This window comes from Trachinotus anak, unplaced genomic scaffold (genome assembly GCF_046630095.1).
Source record: "Trachinotus anak isolate AG129_WGS33_773 ecotype Australia unplaced genomic scaffold, CSIRO_AGI_Tana_v1 ptg000011l, whole genome shotgun sequence".
Lineage (NCBI taxonomy): Eukaryota > Metazoa > Chordata > Actinopteri > Carangiformes > Carangidae > Trachinotus > Trachinotus anak.
Window position 1 is genome coordinate 19105400 of NW_027273862.1, and position 20384 is coordinate 19125783.

Consider the following 20384-nt stretch of genomic DNA (forward strand, 5'->3'; position numbering starts at 1 on the left):
CCCCTTAGCTGCTCCATCAATATGTACACAAATAAACTACATTGTACAAATAAAAAAATGTTACATTGTTACATCATAATCACCGGCAGCGAGCGCACGCAGCTCGTTGCTGTTAGAACCCCACATTCTACGCAATTTTTCAGACTAGTACAAAGAGGAGGGTGCAAAACGTCCTGGGAGGTTTTATTTACAGAGCTATGTACAGTATGTCTCTTTCACGCATTACAAGGAGGAAAATTTACACAGCGGAGACCAACTTCAACTCAAAACATACCACAGGTGTCAGAAAAAACAAAAAGATAATAAATAGGTTATTTCTCACCATTTAAAGAGTAGTTCTCCATGCTTTTTATTAGTCATTTTCCATTCTAAAAAAAAAGGAACAAAGAAACAGCTACAGTCTGGGTTTTAATAAAAAAAAAAACAAAAAAACAAAACAAAACAAAAAAAAGAAAAATAAAACTAGAAAAAAAAAGGCTTGAAATCGTGATTCTATATAATGAAAAAATAGCAATAATGTATATTTATGTCCAGTAAGAAAAAACAACAAATAACAAACCTAAAATAAACATGAATGTGAGGAGAGTAGAGGTAATATGTTGCTGACTGAGGTGGTGTCAGGCTAGCATTTGTATCACCACGGCCAAGTGCTCTACTGTGCATCTGAGGACTGATGTGTGTTTGTGTCGCTGTTCAATTTATCCAGAAATCACTCTTTTGTTAGTTGAATATTCACACTGGAGAATCAACGTGGATGGATGTGTTTAGTCTATTGCTCTATGCAGCGGTGTACCGCAGACCAGGGGAGAAATCACCTGTCAGTTGTGTCAACCATCACCATTTCAAGCCTTTGTGTTTCAAATAAATGATTACTGATTACAGAAGTAAAAACAAAAAGGTAGGGCTTAAACTGTTTAAAAGAAAAAAAAACAAAACAAAACAGGTGACACATGAAACGGAAACACACTTGATGTCTTGTAAACAATAGTGAGAGGGTGTTGTCGGTCAGGGCATAGTATAACGGTATACATTCTGCTCGATAAGCAACGTGATTGACATGCCACTGGTGTTTATGCTTTAATTAGGAACAAAAACCCCTAAGATAAACAACATTCAAAACTACACACTGAGCTAAAAAAAAAAAAAAAAAAAAAAAAACACGCAAGGATTCTGTGAACAAAAGACACCCACTACCCTCTTCCCAAAAACTAGAAGAAACAAACAACAAAATAAAAACAAAATAAAGACAAACAGGGGTTTCAAAACCAAATGTCTGGCAATTTGTATCCAAATATGTATATATATGTATAACAACCAGGATGTGTGTATCTCTCAAAAATATCCAGGACTATACATCTAGCCACCTTGTCTGCACAGTGTAATAGCAACAACCATTGCACTTGACTAGACATACCATACACAGCTATGCTGACTGACAGTGTGTAAATAACTTAAAAGTTTCAGATAATATTGCCATCAGGATACATGAGCAGCTCTCACACACAGACAGGCAGCCTATGTGGTAGGTCGGGAAAGCTTTTCAAATCAAGACCCACTAGAAATGGAGAATCAATACAAGTCATCACAAATCAACATTTCAATGGGATGTTGAACTAAGGACAAAAATAAAATTAAAAAAAATCGGTCTATTCAGCATTAAGCTATTTCTTTCCCCTCCACTGTTTCTGTTAATGTCTGTTCACTTTTTGGTTCATTCTGAGAAGATTTAAGTCTCGAAACTGTCCGCTTGGGCCTGACACAAGAACACGATTATGGCAAATGTCACCACACAACAGAGTAATATGAGGAAGTAACCTAACATTTAAAATCCCTGACAACACAAGCCAAACCCCTTGTAGATTAAACAGTGATAAAAACTTAGATACCAAATTTGAGTGGAGCTAATGTTTTTTTTTTTAGCCTATTATGATTTCACTGACCACCAAACTAAGGGAATTAAACTCCCTGTGGGTTGTAATAAAATTTAAATATATTTAAAAACACTCATTCAAGTGAAAGGCCACAGGTCTCATGCAAAGCCAAATAAGGTTGTTGAGTTTTCTGACACACTGAGCCACGGTGCCATCCAGTGAGTAAAGTTGGAACAGCACCAAGAAAATAAGCTGCTCTCCAATTGTGGACAAGGGGCTGACAGACTGACAGAAAAATGTTAAAAGTCAGTATGGAATGAAACCTTTCAGATGCTGTTACAACTCTTCAGACAAGCTGGGAGAACAGAACAGGTGATGAAATGCTGAAAGACCCGTGTCTTATTGGTCAATGATGTTTTGTGATGATTAGAAATGATTTAGATCCAATTTTTGTAAATTAAGAACAAGGAAAATGAATTTGAAACCATACTACCTTAACGTGATGGTATCGCTTGTGAATGACATCTCACTAACTTTCATCCCACCGATATATATATGTATGTGACTTTGCCCAACAATGAGTACATTTTTTTTTTTTTCACTGAAAAAGGCATTTTCTTGGTTCGAAATTTTTCAGATATAATTGTGTAGTAAAGCAATGAATAATAATCATCTGTCTATTCTTTAAATAAATCCTCAACAATTATTCTGCTACATCTGAGGGACTATATGGTTGGCCCGTGGGAGGCCGGTTTAATCCAGAAGTGTTCTCTGTCAGCTATTTGCGTGTTGTGGTGATCCACGTCCAGGTGAGATGCCTTACCTAACCCTGGACTGAATCTAGAGATGGGATCATACAACTGTGCGCTGGAGTCTTTCAAATACTGACAGAATTGTGTACACATTTTGGCCCATGGATATGAAGGGGGGAAAGTGCTGCCCAAAAGTGAACTGTACATAAAAAGATAATTTTTATTTCTTTTATGTTTTTTCTTTACACTTAACTGAGTGATATTACAGTACATAGGTTATTTACAACTGTGCAGTAATGTGTGGCAAAATAAATTATCTAGAAGGCAGCAAGAATACATTGGTTAACGAATATAAAAACTGTACATAATTTACGGAATACAACTTTTTTTCAGTTTTCTTTTGTTTTTTTTCCATTAAACTAATATTGGCTCTGTAGTGTTTCAAGTCACTTCCTCAGAAACAATGAAATGCCCAAGTAAAGAAATAGACAAAAACAATATCTCTCTTCTCCTGCCAAACCACAATTTCTCAATAGTCTCTTTGAATCTCAACATTCGTTATGTTTGTTTCTTCTGGTTGTCCTGTGGTGTTTTTGCAGTCCATGGCGGTCTGATGTGTTTGTGTCGGAGCAAGCAAGGTGGCTGAGGAACACTCCGGTCTGTCCTCAGCAATCCACGCCTGTCCTCTTCTGTTTAGCCAGGCTGAGAGGCTGCAGGGTCAGTCTCTTCCTCTCAGACACTGGGCCCTGACGTGCACACACATCGCTAACCCTCTGCTGTATTCCGACCTGCTGCAGGCTCTGCTGCACTACTGTATAGCCAGGCCTGGTGCAGAGAAGCGAGGGGGCGTCCTCTGGGTGTACTATCTTATAGCCCCAAAACCATCAGTGGCTGGTTCTAGCCTTCCTGGTCTGTCCATGCCAGCTGTCTTGCTGTAGATACACACTGAAGATCCACATGATGCACCACAACTCTGACTTCCTCTGGGTCAGCGCTGGACTCGGTGTAGTTCTCCTGGCCCACCAGGAGCCCTGGGTCAACAGAGGAGTCTTCTCCTTAGTCCTCCCTCAGGACAGGCACCACACTGCTGGGAGAGCTCTTTTCTGATACCTCCTCCCAGTGGTGGTGGTGGTGGGTCTATTGAAGCAGGGACCAAAAATGAACGCAGAAAATATATCTCTGTCCCCGGTCTCACCGTAACTGAGCACTGAGGTGTTGTGCCCCGATGTCAGAGCCTCAAAGCAAAAACTGTATCTGCTTCTCAAACTCTGATCAAACAAAAGCGTAAAAACTTGGAGGATGAAAGTGCAAGTTGTGTATTTTCTTTTTCCCCAGTAAAAACATGTTTCCTTCTTCATGGAAGGGAATTGAGAGCAAGTTTTTCATCTTTACTTTTTCTATAGAATATAATTTTTTCTTATCTAAAGTCCTCTGTCAAACTTGCTAGCCCTTTCCATTCGTTCTGTTCAACGAAGTCTCTTTGAGAAGAAGTGATTCAAAGTTTGCTCTCTATCTGTGAGCACAGGTGTGTCATGCAGGCAACAGGACAAAGTCGTCATTGACATCGACCATTGGCACGTAGAAGGACGGCACTTCGTTGACGCAGAGGGACTTGTGGCCTGCTGGGTCCAGCTCTTGGACCTTCAACTGCCACTCCATCCTTTGCACTGCGTTGAGTGCTGCTGCCTCATGCTGTTGCCGCATCAACAAACACGTCTGGGGGAGGAGAAACAAAGCATTAACATGGTTAACAATGGTACATACAGATTATGCTGTCAATGCCTTTAACTGGAGACATCACAGCACATGTTACCTCACTGCAGAGTGCCAACACTTACCTTCATGCGGTCATATTTATCATCCACATCCTGGATCCAGGAAATGAACTGACGGGCATTGAAGCGATCTCTCACAGATTTGTTCTCATCACCCTGAGAACACAAGAGTTATAGTGTTGATTACATGATGAATCAAGTGATAATTGGCTGCCTCTGATAAAATCTGCTATATTTGACTTTAAGTGTATATTTTAAAACATGTCATATTTCCTACCTGGCTTTCTGATGGCATATTGTATACTTCTGAGTCCAACAGCATGGTGCAGGCGCTGAATGGCACAGCCTGATTGGCTATTGTCCTGGCTGCTCTGCAATGGACCCTTAAAACCTCCTGTTCACATGAAACAATCAGCTTCTCCTGTGAACAGTAAACAAAAGCAAGGAGGAAAATTGATATTAGATATAAAGCTGAACATCAGGTCGACCAATGGGCTGGTTGGGGAAGTTAAAAGAAATGGGTCTGGATCAACACAGCTGCTACCTATATTTTGCAGAAATGGTTGTCACTTAATTGGAGAGAGAGATGAAATAGATTTGTGTTGGTTGATCTCTCTGGCTCAACCAGATGAGGGTGTACGTAGATTTCAGTAGCATTTCTATTAAAAACAGGCTTTCATCGCTTTAAAAAAACAAAAACAAAGTAGGGACAGTAAATGGACTGCACCTATATAGTATAGAGCTTTCATTGTCTTATTAACCACTCAAAGTGCTTTACATTCACCCATTCACTCACACATTGATACATCACACCCATACACTGATGGAACAGCCATTAGGGGCAATGTGGGGTTCATTATCTTGCCCAAGGACACTTCGACATGTGGCCTGGAGGATACCACTGATCTTCTAATTAGTGGATGACCCACTCTACCTTCTGAGCCACAGCTGCCCCAGTGAGTAAGCAATAAATGAATGAAGATAAAGAATAATCCCACAAAATGCAATGTGTGAAAAAACATGCGCTTGTCCTTAGAGTATATTGCTTACCCGTTCTATGCTGTGCTGCAACCTGAGCTTTCCTCTTACTGCCTCCTGTTGTCTGAAGAGCTCCTTCAGAGGCTCTGACAGCGATGGAGGTGGGGCAATCTGATGAGAAAATACAACATATGTTTCGTAAAGATATATATAGTAAGACACAGTATTTATGTCTAGAAAGAAAAAAAAACCTGTTGCCATGCACTAATGTATATCTCCATCTAATGTATATTACTTTACAGCTGACAAAAATTTTAAACATTACTGGAATCAGACATTTATTCCAAACTGTTTAAACCTACTCACCACTTTGACTGTATCATGGCAGAACAAGGTAAAGACATAGTAACTTACCACAGGGATGTGAAGCTTGCTGAGGGGCTTGCCATCCAGCAGATAGGAGCCAGTGTAGGTCACATATTCAGCGTAACACTGTGGAGCCTGTGGGGTGATGTAGCACAGAATCTTCCTCTTTTCCTCAATCTTCTTCCTGATCTGCAGGTACTCAAAGTAAGGGTTTGAACGGTCACTGTGGTAGGGCTCGATATCGTCCAGCTTGATGGCATTTACTACTACAGCCAGAGTCTGCTGAATCATTTCCCTGGTCTGCTGCATTGCCGTGTTTACCAGCTGGACTTGGACCTGCTGCCCACCAGAACGTGGAAATTTCCTCTTCCGTGGGTGCTGGGTCTGAGACTCCTCCTCGTCCACTGGGAGAGGGCGACCTTTTGCAGTCTTACTGAGAACCACTGATGCAGAAGTTGTGACAGAAGTAGGTACAGACACTGCTGGGGTTGAATTAGATGCAGTAGAGGAGACACTAAGCACAGATTCTTTGTCTTTCCTCAGAGCTGAGAAGGAGGAGGCTGAGGTGGGTGTTGGGGTTCTAGTAGGAATCGGGGTGATGCTCACGGCTGGACTGGTTGTTACAGGGGTGGCAGTGGCAGACGAGGTTATTACGCTGGAGGTAGGAGGGACAGCAACAGCAGAGGGATTGTTCTTGGCGCGATTGCGGGTCATCCTTTGAGGGATTTCATCCACCTTCTTGGGGATATCTACAGTGGTGGACACAGTGGTCAGGGTTGCCGGTGTTAGCTTGGATGCGGTCTCCTGAGTGTCTGGTAGTTCCACTGTACTGGAGAGGGTGACTGCCACTGGGGGCTGAGGAGGAGGACTGCATGACACAGATTCTGCTACAGGCTCAGACATCTCCTCCTGTCTCACATCTGACTTGACAGCAGATGCTGAATCCAGGGGTAACTGCAACGACTCAGTGAGGGAGTGAATCTGTATGTGATGTTGCTGACTGGCATCTGATTTCACAGATGAATACAACATATTGGAGTCCGATTCATCAGGTCCTACATAACAGCCTTTTCTTTCCAGTTGGTGAGTAAGAGACAGAGAGCTGTTGACAGGCACACTCTGAGGCTCGGGGTCCAGCTCTTGCTGGAAGTTGGCATGCGGTGATGGTACAACTACATCTTGTGCGGTAGGTTCCCCCAAACCTAGGTCTCCAGGAGGGCATGACGTCTTTGCCAGGCTTGGTAGGTCCACCTCCATTATGTCTTGGTCATCCCTGTCTGTAATAGTATGTCTGATGTGAGTTGACACAGTTTTGTTGTGGTCAACAAGTTCAGGGTCTCGAGGCTCAGCTTCTTCTGACTTGTCTGGTAGTGGTAGTTCAGGCAAGGAGAATGGTCCCAGGTCATCCAGTTCATCTGCATCAGCCGAGAATGGGTCTGCCCAGGGAACCACAGGCTCAGGGCCCACAGCTGGAGCCATGTGGCCCTCAGTAGTGGCACTGAAGCTGTGTGTGCTCTGTCTGCTGTCTGGTTCTACACATGTTGCCTCTGTGTCCATCTGGTGACTATCCTCTATGCTAGGTTTGTTGCAGTCCTGGAAGAAAGACTCTAGCCTATTAGAGGATGACGAGTTATTTAAATAGTTGGGTTCCCCATCCATAGCTGTGTCATGCCTCTCTGGAGAGGGGATGTCAGCCACAGCCTCTTTCTGCTCGTCAAAGTCTTCTGTGTCCTCTTTGTGCCACCTATTCCAGGTAGCATAAGGAGGAGTAACAGAGGGGTGTCCAGACAAGTGCTGCATGTCACTGTCGGAATGGGAGTAAGGGCTGGTTATTTTGGAGACGGCAGCTTCTATCTCCCCATATGTCCTGTGGGGTGATTTGAGGTCCATATCAGGGTTCCAGGCCATACTGTGATCAAAACAGTTCTCTCCTTGGTTGGGTGCAGAGTGCTCGGGGGAGAGCTGGTGGACTTCTGGTTCCTCTTGGTCCGGAGACTCTGCGGGCCAGCTCTTCCTCAGAGGGTCCTCAACTTGTGGGGAGAAGGAACATGGTTCCCTTGTTTGCTCTGGCTCCTCCACTGCACAGTGGTCTACATCAGCTCTCTCATCCATATCACCTTCTTCCTCATCATCCTCTTCTTCTTCATCCTCCTCTTCCTGCTCCTGTTCTTCTGTGACAGAAGGAAGATCTGAGAGGACCAGGTTAGGCTCACTGTGGTGAGGCTCAGAGATGTCATCGATGTCCAGGGGTGGTAAAGCAGCAGGAGCTGGGGTTGGTGGTGCAGCAATATCAAAGCAGGGCTCCTGGGGGTCTGGCCTGTGAACTGGCGTAGAGGGTTTGGGCAAAAAACTGTATACACTTTCAGGAAGGTGTTCATTACCCTCAGTGCTAGCAAGAGCTGGTGCTGCCACATCTGGAGACAGATGGGCTGGCTCTCGCCGAGGGGACAGCATGCCCATTGGGGAGAAATAGGGAGATGACATGGACTCCAGCCTATCCACTGTTGCTGATTTGTCCTCTAGGTTTTGGGAGGAAGCTGATGGATCAAAGTCAGCCTCTGGATCACTCTGCTGTCGAAGGAACTTGTCTGCCTCAGCCTTGAACTCATCCTCCAGAGGCCTGCGGACATCTGATGATGCAGACCGGCTGACAAGTGGCAGCTGGAGGTTCTTTGCAGGGGTAGGGCAGGTGCCCTCCTGGAAACTCTGGGAGTTAGAGTACCTGCTGGGTGGACAACAGAGAAACATTAGAAAATATGCCACATTCAGTAGAGTAAATTTAAAGTAAACATTTAAATCAAAACAGTAACCCTGCAGTAAATTTGTACGTTTAAATACCTTTCAAAGAAGGATGGGGAGCAGGCATTCATCGACATAGTCATAGCTGATGAGTTCTGACAGTCCAAAGCATCCAGAATAATGTCAGGGTAATCTTCTGCGCTACAAGATGGGGTGCGTGGAGTCTGCATAACTTCCTCATAACTTGGGCCAGAGATTACAGATGTTGGTGTGGGGACACCAGTTGGCCTGTTTTGATCTGGCCTGGGAGAGGCGGGGAGATGCTCCTTCATTTGGTGGCCACCCAGCCAGTCTTTTGAGTTTTGACTGTCTGAAGGCTGGAACTTCCTGCCTGGGGACATCATTTGGGCTGGGAGACCCACATCTTTCAGCTTCTTCTCTTTAAGACCAGACTCCAGGCTGTTGGATTTCTTTGATGATAACTCACTACGGTTTTTCCGTACTTCCTCTGTGGACTTGGTTTTGTCCTTCAGTTTAGGGTCCCCTGACTTGGGTCTTAGCTTCTCCATCTGCTTCATCCGTTCTTTGTGTCTCTTGTGGCGCTCTTCGATCTCCTGGTCTTTAAGACTCAACATCTGACCAAAACTTGTCATTTGATAATCACCATCCACCAGCAGTTTTTCACGTGGACGATTATCCTTCCGCACCGTGTCTTTTGACTGAGTGAGCTTTTCATTTTCATCCTTAGCCTTAGATTTACTGTGGTCCATTCTGTTGTCTTTGTCCAATGCATCCCGATTTCTGTCTTTTTTCATATCAAATTTAGGACTGTCCTCTTTTGACCTGTCTTTCAGGACGGTGACCTGTGGGCTGTCTTTCAACCCTGACTTTACATCTTCTTTGGAGTGTTTAAATGACCCAAAGCCATCAATGTACTTATTCTTCTCCTCCTTGATTTTTTCCTTATGTTTCTCCTTTTTCTTTTTGTCCTTCATCCTGTCACTGATGACACCGCTTGCTTTGTCTTTGTCCTTTTTGGACATCTCTTTTTCAAATTCCAATGTTTTCTCAAAGTCGTCTTCACCGTCTCCCTTACCTCCATATGGGAATGTGTAAGGGTCTGCCTCTAAAGGCATGGGCTCTTTCTCAAAAGGAAGGCTCTCTCTGCGGCTGTAGGACTCTCTGATCTCCTCTGTCTTGTCACGCTTGTCTCCTTTGTCTTTCTTGACCTTTTCTTTCTCTTTGTCATGGCTTTTCTTGGACGAAGATGAAGATGAATGTCGATGCCTTTCTTTCTCTCTGAACTTGTCCTGGGGTGTAGATATGGACAGGGAGTCTCTCCTGTCCTCAGACACATCAGTAAGACTGATGGAGTCATAGTAACTAGTGAGGACTGGCTCATGACCTCTGTCAGTGAAACTATCTGAAGAGATTTCACTATTCTTATCATTGGAGTCATCCTTATAGTCATTCATAGCTTCCTCCTCCAATTTTTCCAAGAGAGACTTTTCATTCTCACCACTGCCTTTTGAGGGTTTCCTTTCCTTAGAATGATCCAGCTTGTCTTTATATTTGCTTTTTGTCTTTTCCTCACTGGTGTCCCTTTTGTCCAGCAGCTTCTGCTTATTTTTCTTCTCTTGGTTTGAGTCCACTGACATTCTGTCTTTTCGTTCCTTATGTTTAGCATCTACAGAATCTTTCTTGTCTTTGTTATGTTTCTCTAGGGACCCCTTCCTCTCTTTACCTGTGTCAAATGCAGCCTTTTCTTTCTTCTTTTCTTTGTGTTCTTTGTCTTTTGCCTTTTCTGTGTTATGTTTAGCCTCTGCAGAAGATTTTCTCATTTTTTCTGAAGGGAAGTGATCCAGCTCATCTTGATCAGGTGTTGAGTCTTTTCTGATGGAGTCAGACACGAGTACACCACCATTGTAGCTGTCCTCATCATCATCACTTTCATCTGTGAATATGTCTGCTATCTTGTACCAAGTTTTTTCACGGATTTTCTCAGTTTTTCTTTCCTCTTTCTTTAGCTCCATGAAATCTTTCTCCCTATCGGCATGTTTGTCTTGAAAGACCTTTTCTTTCTTGTCCTTTGTCTGTTCTGAAGACACCTTTCGATCTTTGTCTTTGCCATGAGACTCTTTATGTTTGTCTTTGGCTCCCTCCTTCTTGTCTTTAGTGCCCCGGTCTGCATCCTTTTCTTTGACAGGTTTGTCTGTGGAGCTTTTCTCACTCTTCTCCTTCTCCTGATCAGCTCCTCTGTCTTTTGTTTTCTCTTTGTGCTTGTCCGCTTTTGTTTTTTCTCGCTTTTCCGTTCCCTCACCCTTCTTTTCCTTCTCCTTTCCAGAGTGGTTTCTTTCTCTGATGTCACACGATTTACCGGCATCAATGTCTTTGAATAAAGTATCATTGCCATATTCATCTCGTAAAGATTCCTGTTTGGTTTTTACGTCCTTTCTCTCCTTCATGGACTCATATGAGTCTTTGCGGTCTCGACTGTTGTCTAGAGAATCTTTGTCTTTCTTGTCTTTGACTGTTTCTGTGGACTCCTTCCGCTTCTTTTCTTTCTCAACTGAGTGACTCGAGTTTAATTTTTGTTTTTCTGACCAATCTTTTTTCTTTTCATTTGTCTTTTCAGAGGAGTCTTTATCTTTCTTCCTAGAAGAAGCTTCTTTCTCGGACCTTTTCTCATTGTGATCCGATTTCTTGTCCTTGACTTTGTTTTCTTTTCTCCTCGTCTCTTCCTTAACAGTCTCAACAATTAGTTTAACAGCGTTGTTGGCTTTGTATTCCTTGTACTCTTTGACAGGAGCATCCCAACTGTCGTCTCCATAGAGGGAGGAGTCAGAGGACATCTCGGAGCCCCATCTGTCATGATGGTCATCTGAGGCACTGAGCTTTGTGTCCTCTATGTTGAGGAAACGGTTGTTAACGTCATAGCCTTCATACTCAGACTCTTCCTTCTGTGCTTTGTCTTTTTTACATTTCTCTTTCTCCTCCTTGGTGTTCTTCTCCTTATCCACTTTTAGATGCTTTTCCTCTTTCTGCTCACTTTTCCTGTCTGCCTTTGAGGAGGACTTCTCCTTGGACTTTTTCTTTTTATCCTCTTTGTGAGCTTTTTGTTTATCCTCCTTGGGTTTCTCCTTCTCTTTGACATTTCTATCCTTGTCAGATTTTACAGGCTTCTCCCTCTCCTCCTTATTTGTCTTATCCTTTGTGGAGTCTTTTGTTTTCTTATTTTTCTCTTCCTTTGCTGTTCTATGCAGGTCTTTACCAGATGACCAATCTTTATCCTCTGACTTGCTTTTTGAAAGCCTGTCCTCCTTTTTTGAATGGTCTTTTTCGTGTTTGGATAACTTGACTTTGCTCTCAGCTGGTGATTCAGACTCAACAATTAGGGACTTTTGCCTTGAATCATCAAAATCAAAAGAATAGCTCTTGACAAATTTCTCATTCATGTCTTGATTAAGCACTAGACTAGGAGCTTTGTCCTTTTCCTTATTTTTGTGCTTGTGCTTCACTTTATGCTTTTTTAGGACTTTGCCATCTACATCAGTTTTGGAGACCGAACTGTCTGCATTGGGGTTTTTATAGAGCTCAGAATTTTTCTTGTCGACTGTGTTACTGTGCGCATTATTCTTCTTTTTGTTCTCCTGTGCTTTCCTCTTAACTTGTTTTATTGACTCTACACTGGAATCAGCAGAGGAGTAGTCAGACTCACTGGACAATCTTGTTCTGACAGAATCTGACAAGGAACTGACGTCTGAGTCCCATGTTGGAGATGACACAGTCTTCCATCCATCGGTCCTCCACTGCTTTGGATGCTGTTCTGCTAATGACGGTGCTTGTTTCTGAGAGTTCAAGTTTCCATGTGAAGAGGAGGAGGATGCATTAAAGCCAGGAGATTCTTTCAGGCTCTGTGCAGAAGAGTCCTTTATACTATTTGAGCCCTTGTCATCCTCACTCTCCATATCTCCACAATCGGAATCAGATGTACAGAATTTGTCATTGACTTTACCAAACCGGACTTCTTTACTGACATTATTTTTACTCTCCTTCTTCCGCTTCTTTTTGACTTTATTCTTTTCTTTCTGTTGTTTAGAGCTCATGCTGCCAGAGTCTCTAGCCTTGGTATTTGTTTGCTGGGCTTGTTGCCGTGGCGTAGGCGCTGGCGTGAAACACAACGTCCTATCATCCTCGTCTGAACTGTTACTGTCAGAGATAATCCGCCTGACAGTTTTCTTTGGTGTGAGCGAGTTGCTTTTGGAATAGGTTTTGACCTCCATCTTGGGTATGGAGATGAAGCTGTTGGCCTTGGTGATCGAGTCCTTACGGAAGTCTTTTTTCAAGAGGTGCTTATCATCCACAGGAGGGACACGTTCCTCCTCATCATCCTCATCAAATTCGTATTCATCTTTGACGGGTGTGACAGCAGATTTAGGAGGGTCAATGGTTTTCCCTTTCAACTTGAGGCCCTTCTCAAACTCTGAGTCTGTGTTATTGCCATCGACAGAGCTGGACGGGGCAAATGAGGGGGCATCCTCCTCCTCTGAAGATTCTGTGAAAGTAAAGAGACAAAAAAAATCAATACCCCATCTACATGAATAACTTACATAAGTTGTAACAGTCGTGCAATTAGGTAACTCAAAGAGTTAATATCACATACCCGATGAACTCTCTTCACTTGAAGTGTAAGTGCCTTTCCCCAGCAACAGATTCAGCATAGTTGGAGAGTTGGCAACCTTGAGTGGTGTTTCACCTCTCCTGTTGCTTTGACGTGGGTCCCCTCCATACCGTAAAAGCAGCTTAACCACCTGAAACGAATAGCACATTTTGTTAATATAAATTTAATTTTAAGAGGTTATATGACCTAGTCTTGTGGTTCAGAATGTAGCGATCAAGGGTCACAAAGTTAAAGTGGCAAAGTTTTTCATTCAAGTAAATGTCTGTTAGGTCACTATCGCTTAAAAAGGTAAGAAAATGGTGATAGAGCTTATGGCCCGCTGATAAAATTGTATATAAATCTATATATTTACAGTATTACAAAGTGGGTGTCTAGGGCCACATTCCCAGAAAAAATACAGTACTAAGTTGCTGCAAATGCAGACCGAACATTTCCTACTGCTGCAGCTCAGAGCTGACTTTTATTATTGGAAGGACAAGTAGCAGGCACAGTTAGCTGCACAGCTCCAGCTTCTCAGCCAGGTAACCAACTCCTTTCTGCCCTGCTGTTTGCAGACTCATGCCATGTGCAAATCAAATCACGGTTGCTCAGAGAATGATGGAAACAGGCCAATTACTGCCTGACTTCTTTTTTGCTGGCCCCATTATTCTGTGACTTGTAGTATTAAACTGCATTTGCTGTTACCACTAGTTACTACAGGTGTCACCAAATCTGCCAGGACTGAAACCCTTGAGATTGCCACTTTTTTGCACCACTATCTTCATGGTTATTATTTGATCATATGCATGAGCCTGGAATAAGCTTCACCTTCTGAATTTAAAAATGTATTTTTTGCTCACTACTTTGGTAATGATATCAAGTGCATTCAGACATAACCTGCCTTTACAGACTATGCATGTTTTTTTTTTTGTTTTTTTTTTTTTAACCTTGAAATGTCCATTGTTGGATGCATCGTGTAGAGGGGTGTCATCATCTAGACCCTTGGTGTTGACCTCTGCTCCGGCTGCCAGCAGCTGCTTGGCCACATCATAGTACCCCCTATTGCACGCTTCATGCAATGCAGTCCAGCCTAAACATAAGAATAATTGTGAGAGAAGTGTACACACTGTATGTATGAATGTATAGTGCTTCATGTTCAAAGTAAAGAACAGTCTATACAAGAGCTTCTCACCTGCAAAGTCTTTTACATTCACATCAGCTCCCTCGCTGATGAGCTCCTTGATGCGCCGTACCTCTCCACGGATTGCTGCTCTGTGCAGCCGAGTCTCTCCTCTCTCATTCCGTTTATTCACTTTGTCTTTGGTTTTAGATGCAGAGTTTGGCGTTCCCTTCTGACCCAGACTGGACTGTGACTGATGCTTTGGTGTTGTGTCTGTAGGTGGGAGATGGACACTTCTCTTCAACACTACAACAGTTTTGTATGGCATATTTCTTAAGAATGTGCTTTTATTGTGTATACTTTGTTATTTGTTATTACTTCTGCTCTGAAGACCAATGTATTGGATCTGCTTATAGCCAGAAGGGGGCAGTCTTACTCTAACAGTCAGCAGCAAAGTGGTTGGACCTACTTCACTTGAGCTCATTTCATCACATTTACAAGATTAAACCAAAGCCTTAATCACATTTACATTATTGAGTTTGCATAGCTATTGTCCCAAATGATATTTGAAACGCACTCACTTAATCTATGTCCATGCCTTCAGGCATGCAACAAAGGAATTAACATATAAATAAAAGTGGCTATGCATTGGTCCTCACCAACCTAATTCTATCTCAAATGTCAACAGTAAGAGAAAAAGTACAGTAGAACAATAATACTATTTTAGGTATCTAATACATTTATGGCCAAATGACTGCCTACCAAAAATAAATGAACCATTTGAGAGGACTTAAGGAGGTTGTAAATTTAATTAATCATTATGTATCAGCATAGAAAATATATAACTAATGAACAAAAATAAATACTTGCAGGCCTTTTGCATCTGGATGTGTACTGTGATTTGACTCAGATGCTGAGATTGCACCATTAGTTCCAGACTAATGCAATACCAACGGGGGAAGTTTCATTTCCTTGATGGTCTCATGCTGTATCTTAGAAAAATAATTCCACTGCTGTAGATGTGACTATTACCGCTGCTACGACAAAACAACCACTTTCACTGACAGCATAGGTTTACATCAAAATTTATGTAGATTAGCTTATATAACTAGATTCAAATTTAGCAACTGGTCCTGTCAAAGACAACTGAGAAAATAAACAAAAACAATCAGTTTCATGCCTCACCCCCCTGCTGCTCTCTCTTTAAACACACACACAAACACTGTCTACATACAAGGCTCCCTCCCATCCCTCTTTCCTTGTCTGCAACCCATCCACAGAAGACGTGGTCTCCATGATAAGCACGCACCTGGACTGTTGACGGACTCCTCAGCTGTCATTTGCATGAGCAAGGCCACCTGCTGCCGCTCAGAGAGGGGGTACCCGGCCCGGATCCCTGGCATCCCCATTCCAAACGGCAAGCCCGCCTTCCGGGTGTTGGTGGGCTCCTTTTTAATGCGCTTCCGCTCTGGACCTGGTTTCTCTGTAATGAGTAAGTGATAGGAGAGAAGCAAAGTTAATTTTATTGCACTGGACAGATACAAATACACGTTAATACATGTACACACAAACAAATCTAATTTATCGAACCTTAAGGAAGGCGAGAGTAATAGGTGTGTTATTAGTGTTATACCAATAAAAGACATTCAATATTATAGCATAATTATTCATTGGATAAACTGATTATCCATCTCTCTCTTGTTGTGACTATAAAAACATATAACCACTTGTTATCTAAAATAAGAACACCTATATTTCCTGTACCTGACAATCATTCACCGTTATGACAATTTTGAAAAGCATATTAAATATGTCACAACAGTCAGACTAATTTTAAATGTTTATTTGGTGTCCTTAAACTGCTGACTTTGTCAGAACAAAGGACGATAAAACAAAAAGTATTCAATTTACAATGATTTAACAAACAGTGCTGTCATCGTTACCCACACTCAGCCCTCTCGTTTAGAATTTCCACTGCAAAAACACACTACTTTCCATGCCTACCATCTAAATAAGCCTCCAAAAAAAAAAAAAAAAAAAAAGAAAACATCCTTGCTCACATACTACATACTAAATATGTAGCCCAGTTTGTGAGGGATTTGGTAGTGGCAGGGGGGTGACTTTCGTATTATTACCCAGCTGCCCCTGAGGAAGGGAGGGGCCAACAGGCAGTGTGTTTATATGTCTGTCTGTCTCCAAGCCAATCACCCTGAATCGAGAAGAGAGGAAAGAGGGTGTGACTTGGCAGAAGCAGAGTTATTACGAAATAGTCGGTGTACATTTCAATTCAACGTGGCCTTGCCAAGGTCACCACATGCCTGCCTGCGTGCCTGCCAGGCTTACTGGAGACTACTGGACAAAAGCAGCTGCTCCACAAAGACACACCCAGCAATTATTTTCAGTGGCAACATACCATTTGATGACCCTTATGGAAGGTAAAGCTACACATGACTGTAACACTTCATCACTGAGGGGGAACAGTTCCCACTGCCCACAGCGAGAAAACGCCATCAACAATACAGACTCTATAACAAAGAGAGAAACAGCTAATTCAAATGTGCATGTACAGAGAAACCAGGATGTGCCTCAGTGTGATTTTTGTGGCACTTTTCTCATTCCAAATCTGGCCTCATTGCTCAAGGCCACAAAAACACAAGTAAATAAGACAAGGAGGAAGCATGGCGGCTCACACTTCCGGTGGCTTAAGGCTTTCCAGGAAAATATTTTTCCAGTCACAAGTACAGAGCTGATGAACTTTCACTAACATCTGTGAACACTTACAGCTAATGTGCTCCCACCCCTCTTTGATACACTCTCACGTTCTCCAAAGCATTTGCCATTTAGACACATTCCTTCTGCTAAGACTTTAACAGCAGGAACCACAGAAGCGGTCCAAACATGTTTTTTGAGCAGCACAACAGAGAAAGTGCTACGCTTGCCTTTCCATACTATGTTTACAAGACTGGGAACCAGGAAGGCAGTTATTACCCTGATGCACCCATGCAGATACACGCTACTAAACAACACACAAGGCCAAAGTCTCTAATACAAGATTCATCATCAGTGGCAGCAAACAGCCTGCTCATGGATCAGACTTTAGGTTGCACAAAATGCAGATGGGGCAGTTTGTTTATAATTTCACAGACATTTGGAGCAGGGATGATCACTCTTTCAAACTGACTTTTAAGCACTGGGGCAAAAATGACAAATTCTTAATGCAGCAACTACCGCCTGTGCAAAAAGTATGATTTTAATTTGATGGGATGCTGTGGGAACACAGCTTCATACAAAATTTGTTCCACATGCTTATAAAATGAGGGATATGATTTTGCTTTCATAAGGTTTGTGTTTGGTTAATCACCATGAGAAGTTAAGGACAGAAACAGATCACAATGTGAGACAGCTTCATTAAACACAACTCTGTTCACTCCACTATGATTGTTCATCATCACATGAACCAAAAATACACGTCACACGTAGATAACTGAATTACACAAATAAACATCAATTACACAACATTGTGTGCCTGCTCTTCTAGTATGTCTTTCCGTTGGATGTCTATTTAGGGAACACTGCTGGGGCCTTTATGTGTCTCAGTAAAATGATATTACTCAGCTTACAGACAGGGTTGAAACCTTACTCTCTTTACTGCTTGAAACTTGTCTAACAAGATAAGAGACAAGGAGAATAAAAAAAACAAGAACGCAGGCTAGCTAGGGACAGTCACCTAAAGAATAGACTGCCTACCTGAGCTAGGGGAGGGGACCACATCAAACGTAAATGTCAGGTGATAATAGAGGTAGATTTTGATATGGCAGGCAGACAATACTACAGTGCAAGCTAATGGCATAACAAAGAGACTGTCTGGTTCAGTCAGCCAACAGATACTACGACAAGAAGAACCACTCCAACCAGTCTGACCAGGTATGTTTGACCGTAGTATGTTAGACTGAAAAAACATTCTGTTTAGGGACTCATAAAAATTGCATAAACAGGAAGTTAGGGGAGAAGAGGCAGGAAGTGGCCAACAGGATGTTTTGTCAATGCCTTGTATTGAGCAAGAGAGACTCCTAAATATATGGTATGAACACAGTACGGTGTACAATGCTCTGTCTGTCATCTCTGTCCAGCTGGCACATTTGTTACATATTGCTTTCATCAGTTAGGCGGCTTCTGTCTGCTGGTTTTATACAGAGCCAGTGTGAGGCTAGGAGACTGAAAGACAAATCTGTGTGTTAAAACCTGTCGGGGGAAAAGATGCGTGGGCTGAAAATCTGTGCACACCACCGTCTCCTTTTGCAACCCACTCTACTCAGCTCACACCTTTCTTCAAAGTTCACAAAACCTGACCATCATTACTGTGCCACAAAACTGACCCAATGGGAATGCCATGGCAGCAAGTACAATTAAAATCCTAGAAGGCTGCAAAAGAGGATAAAGTGATTCAGTTTGAGTACCAGAGTTAGACACAACAGTGGAGTTGGCTAAATTTGTTTGGCAAATAAGTTTTGACCTTATGTACATTGTAAGTGGGTATTCCTAGTGTGTCAAGTATAATGTAGGTTTGCTCAGACATGGTATGGTGCTTAGCGGAAGCTTTCATTCACCTCCTCTCTGATCACTCACTTTGAATGGAAATAAAGCTGATCGCACAATTCTGCTGTTATCGTGTAACAGTTTTTACATTTATGCTTTTAAACATTGATGCATAAAATAACTCATTAACTTACTGTCTCAAATTTCTTTTCACTTTGGGTAACAGCTAGAACTTATTAGTTGCAATTAAATCACTGTCTGACAGACATAAAAATCTTAAGATTTTTAAATTGTATGGCAACAAATTATTATTTTCATTATCGATTATACAATTAGTCAGTAAATTACAACAACGAATTACTCAGAGCCCAAAATAACCTCATCAAATTTCTTGTCTGAACAACAGTCCACAACCCATGGCAGTATATTCTTATATTTAAGTAATTTGACACTTGTAATTAGTTTTCTTCCAGTTGACTAACAGATTAATCCACTCATAACAGCAATGTAAAATATGTCAACAACAAAACTGTGTGTTTGACAGCAGCTAAACACAGTAGAAGTGATCATGAAAAGCGACATGAGGTGACAGAATGAAGTTATCTGGCTGCTTTTGTCTCACTCCTTATAAATGATGGCTGTATTTCAATACCTTTTTTGTTTGCAAACTAAATGAGGAGGAACAGGAAGAAAAGATTTAGTTCGTTTTTGTTTGTTTTGGTGCTTCAGTGAGGAAGGAGTGCTTTGAAAAAATGACCCGAAAACGCTAGTTGTTTTCATATGTAAACAGCATTTTCAGAATTATCCTTCTTGGTGTGGGCGTAGTGGTGATCTGACAGGATTGTTCTACCATCTATCCCTCGAGTCTGGCTGCTGTTGTGGATAGTGGTGGTGAGGAGGAAGAAGGGAGAGAAGAGCGGAAGAAAGATGACCTCAGGAAGGAGGAATGCTGCTGTCTAGCGCTCCTCAGGAGGAGGTCAAGGGAGGCTTGGCGATTCTGCGAAGGGACTGATGAGCATTGAAGTTTTGAGGGCTCTGATTAAATTCATCTTGAATGATCTGCACTGTACTATCCACAGGCGTGCAGTCAGTACTCCTGCCCCTCCTCTACCTTGCTTATAGGCCCTTGTGATATTTGTACGCACTGAGCAGGCAACTACCATGGGCATGCTAATTAGAAGCTAAGTTGGTAGCAATGCATACAAGCAGCATCAGCATTACTGCAAAGGGCTCTTCTGCCATTATAGAAATAGGCAATACTGTGAAATACAATGCATTCAGAAAGTGTTCAGACCCCTTCAACTTTTTTACATTGTTATGTTGCAGCCTCATCAATATACACTCAATAAGCCATAATAACAAAGTGAAAACAGAGTTTTAGAATTCTTTGCAAACTTATTAAAGAGGATAAACTGAAATATCACAGTGATATAAGTGTAAACACCCTCAAGTGCCTCCCATTTCTCTTCCTTGAGATGTTTCTACATCTTGATTGGAGACTAACTCTGAATTCAGCTGATTGGACATGATTTGTAAAGGCAAACACCTGTCTATATGAAGGTCTAACAGCTGACGATGCATATCAGA

General features: G+C 42.2%; 1 protein-coding gene across 2 annotated transcripts in view; it reads right to left on the reverse strand.

Annotated features, from left to right (window-relative positions):
* Nucleotides 1-3016: 3016 nt before the first annotated feature.
* ankrd11 (ankyrin repeat domain 11) overlaps nt 3017-20384 on the reverse strand; it is a 98709-nt gene continuing 81341 nt past the window's right edge. Inside the window, exons 5-14 of one of the 2 annotated variants that reach the window (XM_071488718.1) lie at nt 15571-15744; nt 14334-14534; nt 14089-14231; nt 13145-13292; nt 8581-13036; nt 5791-8464; nt 5449-5547; nt 4676-4819; nt 4462-4554; nt 3017-4339 (exon numbers count right to left, since the gene is read on the reverse strand). In XM_071488718.1, the coding sequence (XP_071344819.1) occupies nt 4154-4339; nt 4462-4554; nt 4676-4819; nt 5449-5547; nt 5791-8464; nt 8581-13036; nt 13145-13292; nt 14089-14231; nt 14334-14534; nt 15571-15744 (8318 nt within the window). In that variant the 3' untranslated portion in view covers nt 3017-4153. Of the gene's footprint in view, nt 4340-4461; nt 4555-4675; nt 4820-5448; nt 5548-5790; nt 8468-8580; nt 13037-13144; nt 13293-14088; nt 14232-14333; nt 14535-15570; nt 15745-20384 lie in introns of both variants that reach the window. The other variant, XM_071488717.1, reaches the window with a different exon arrangement.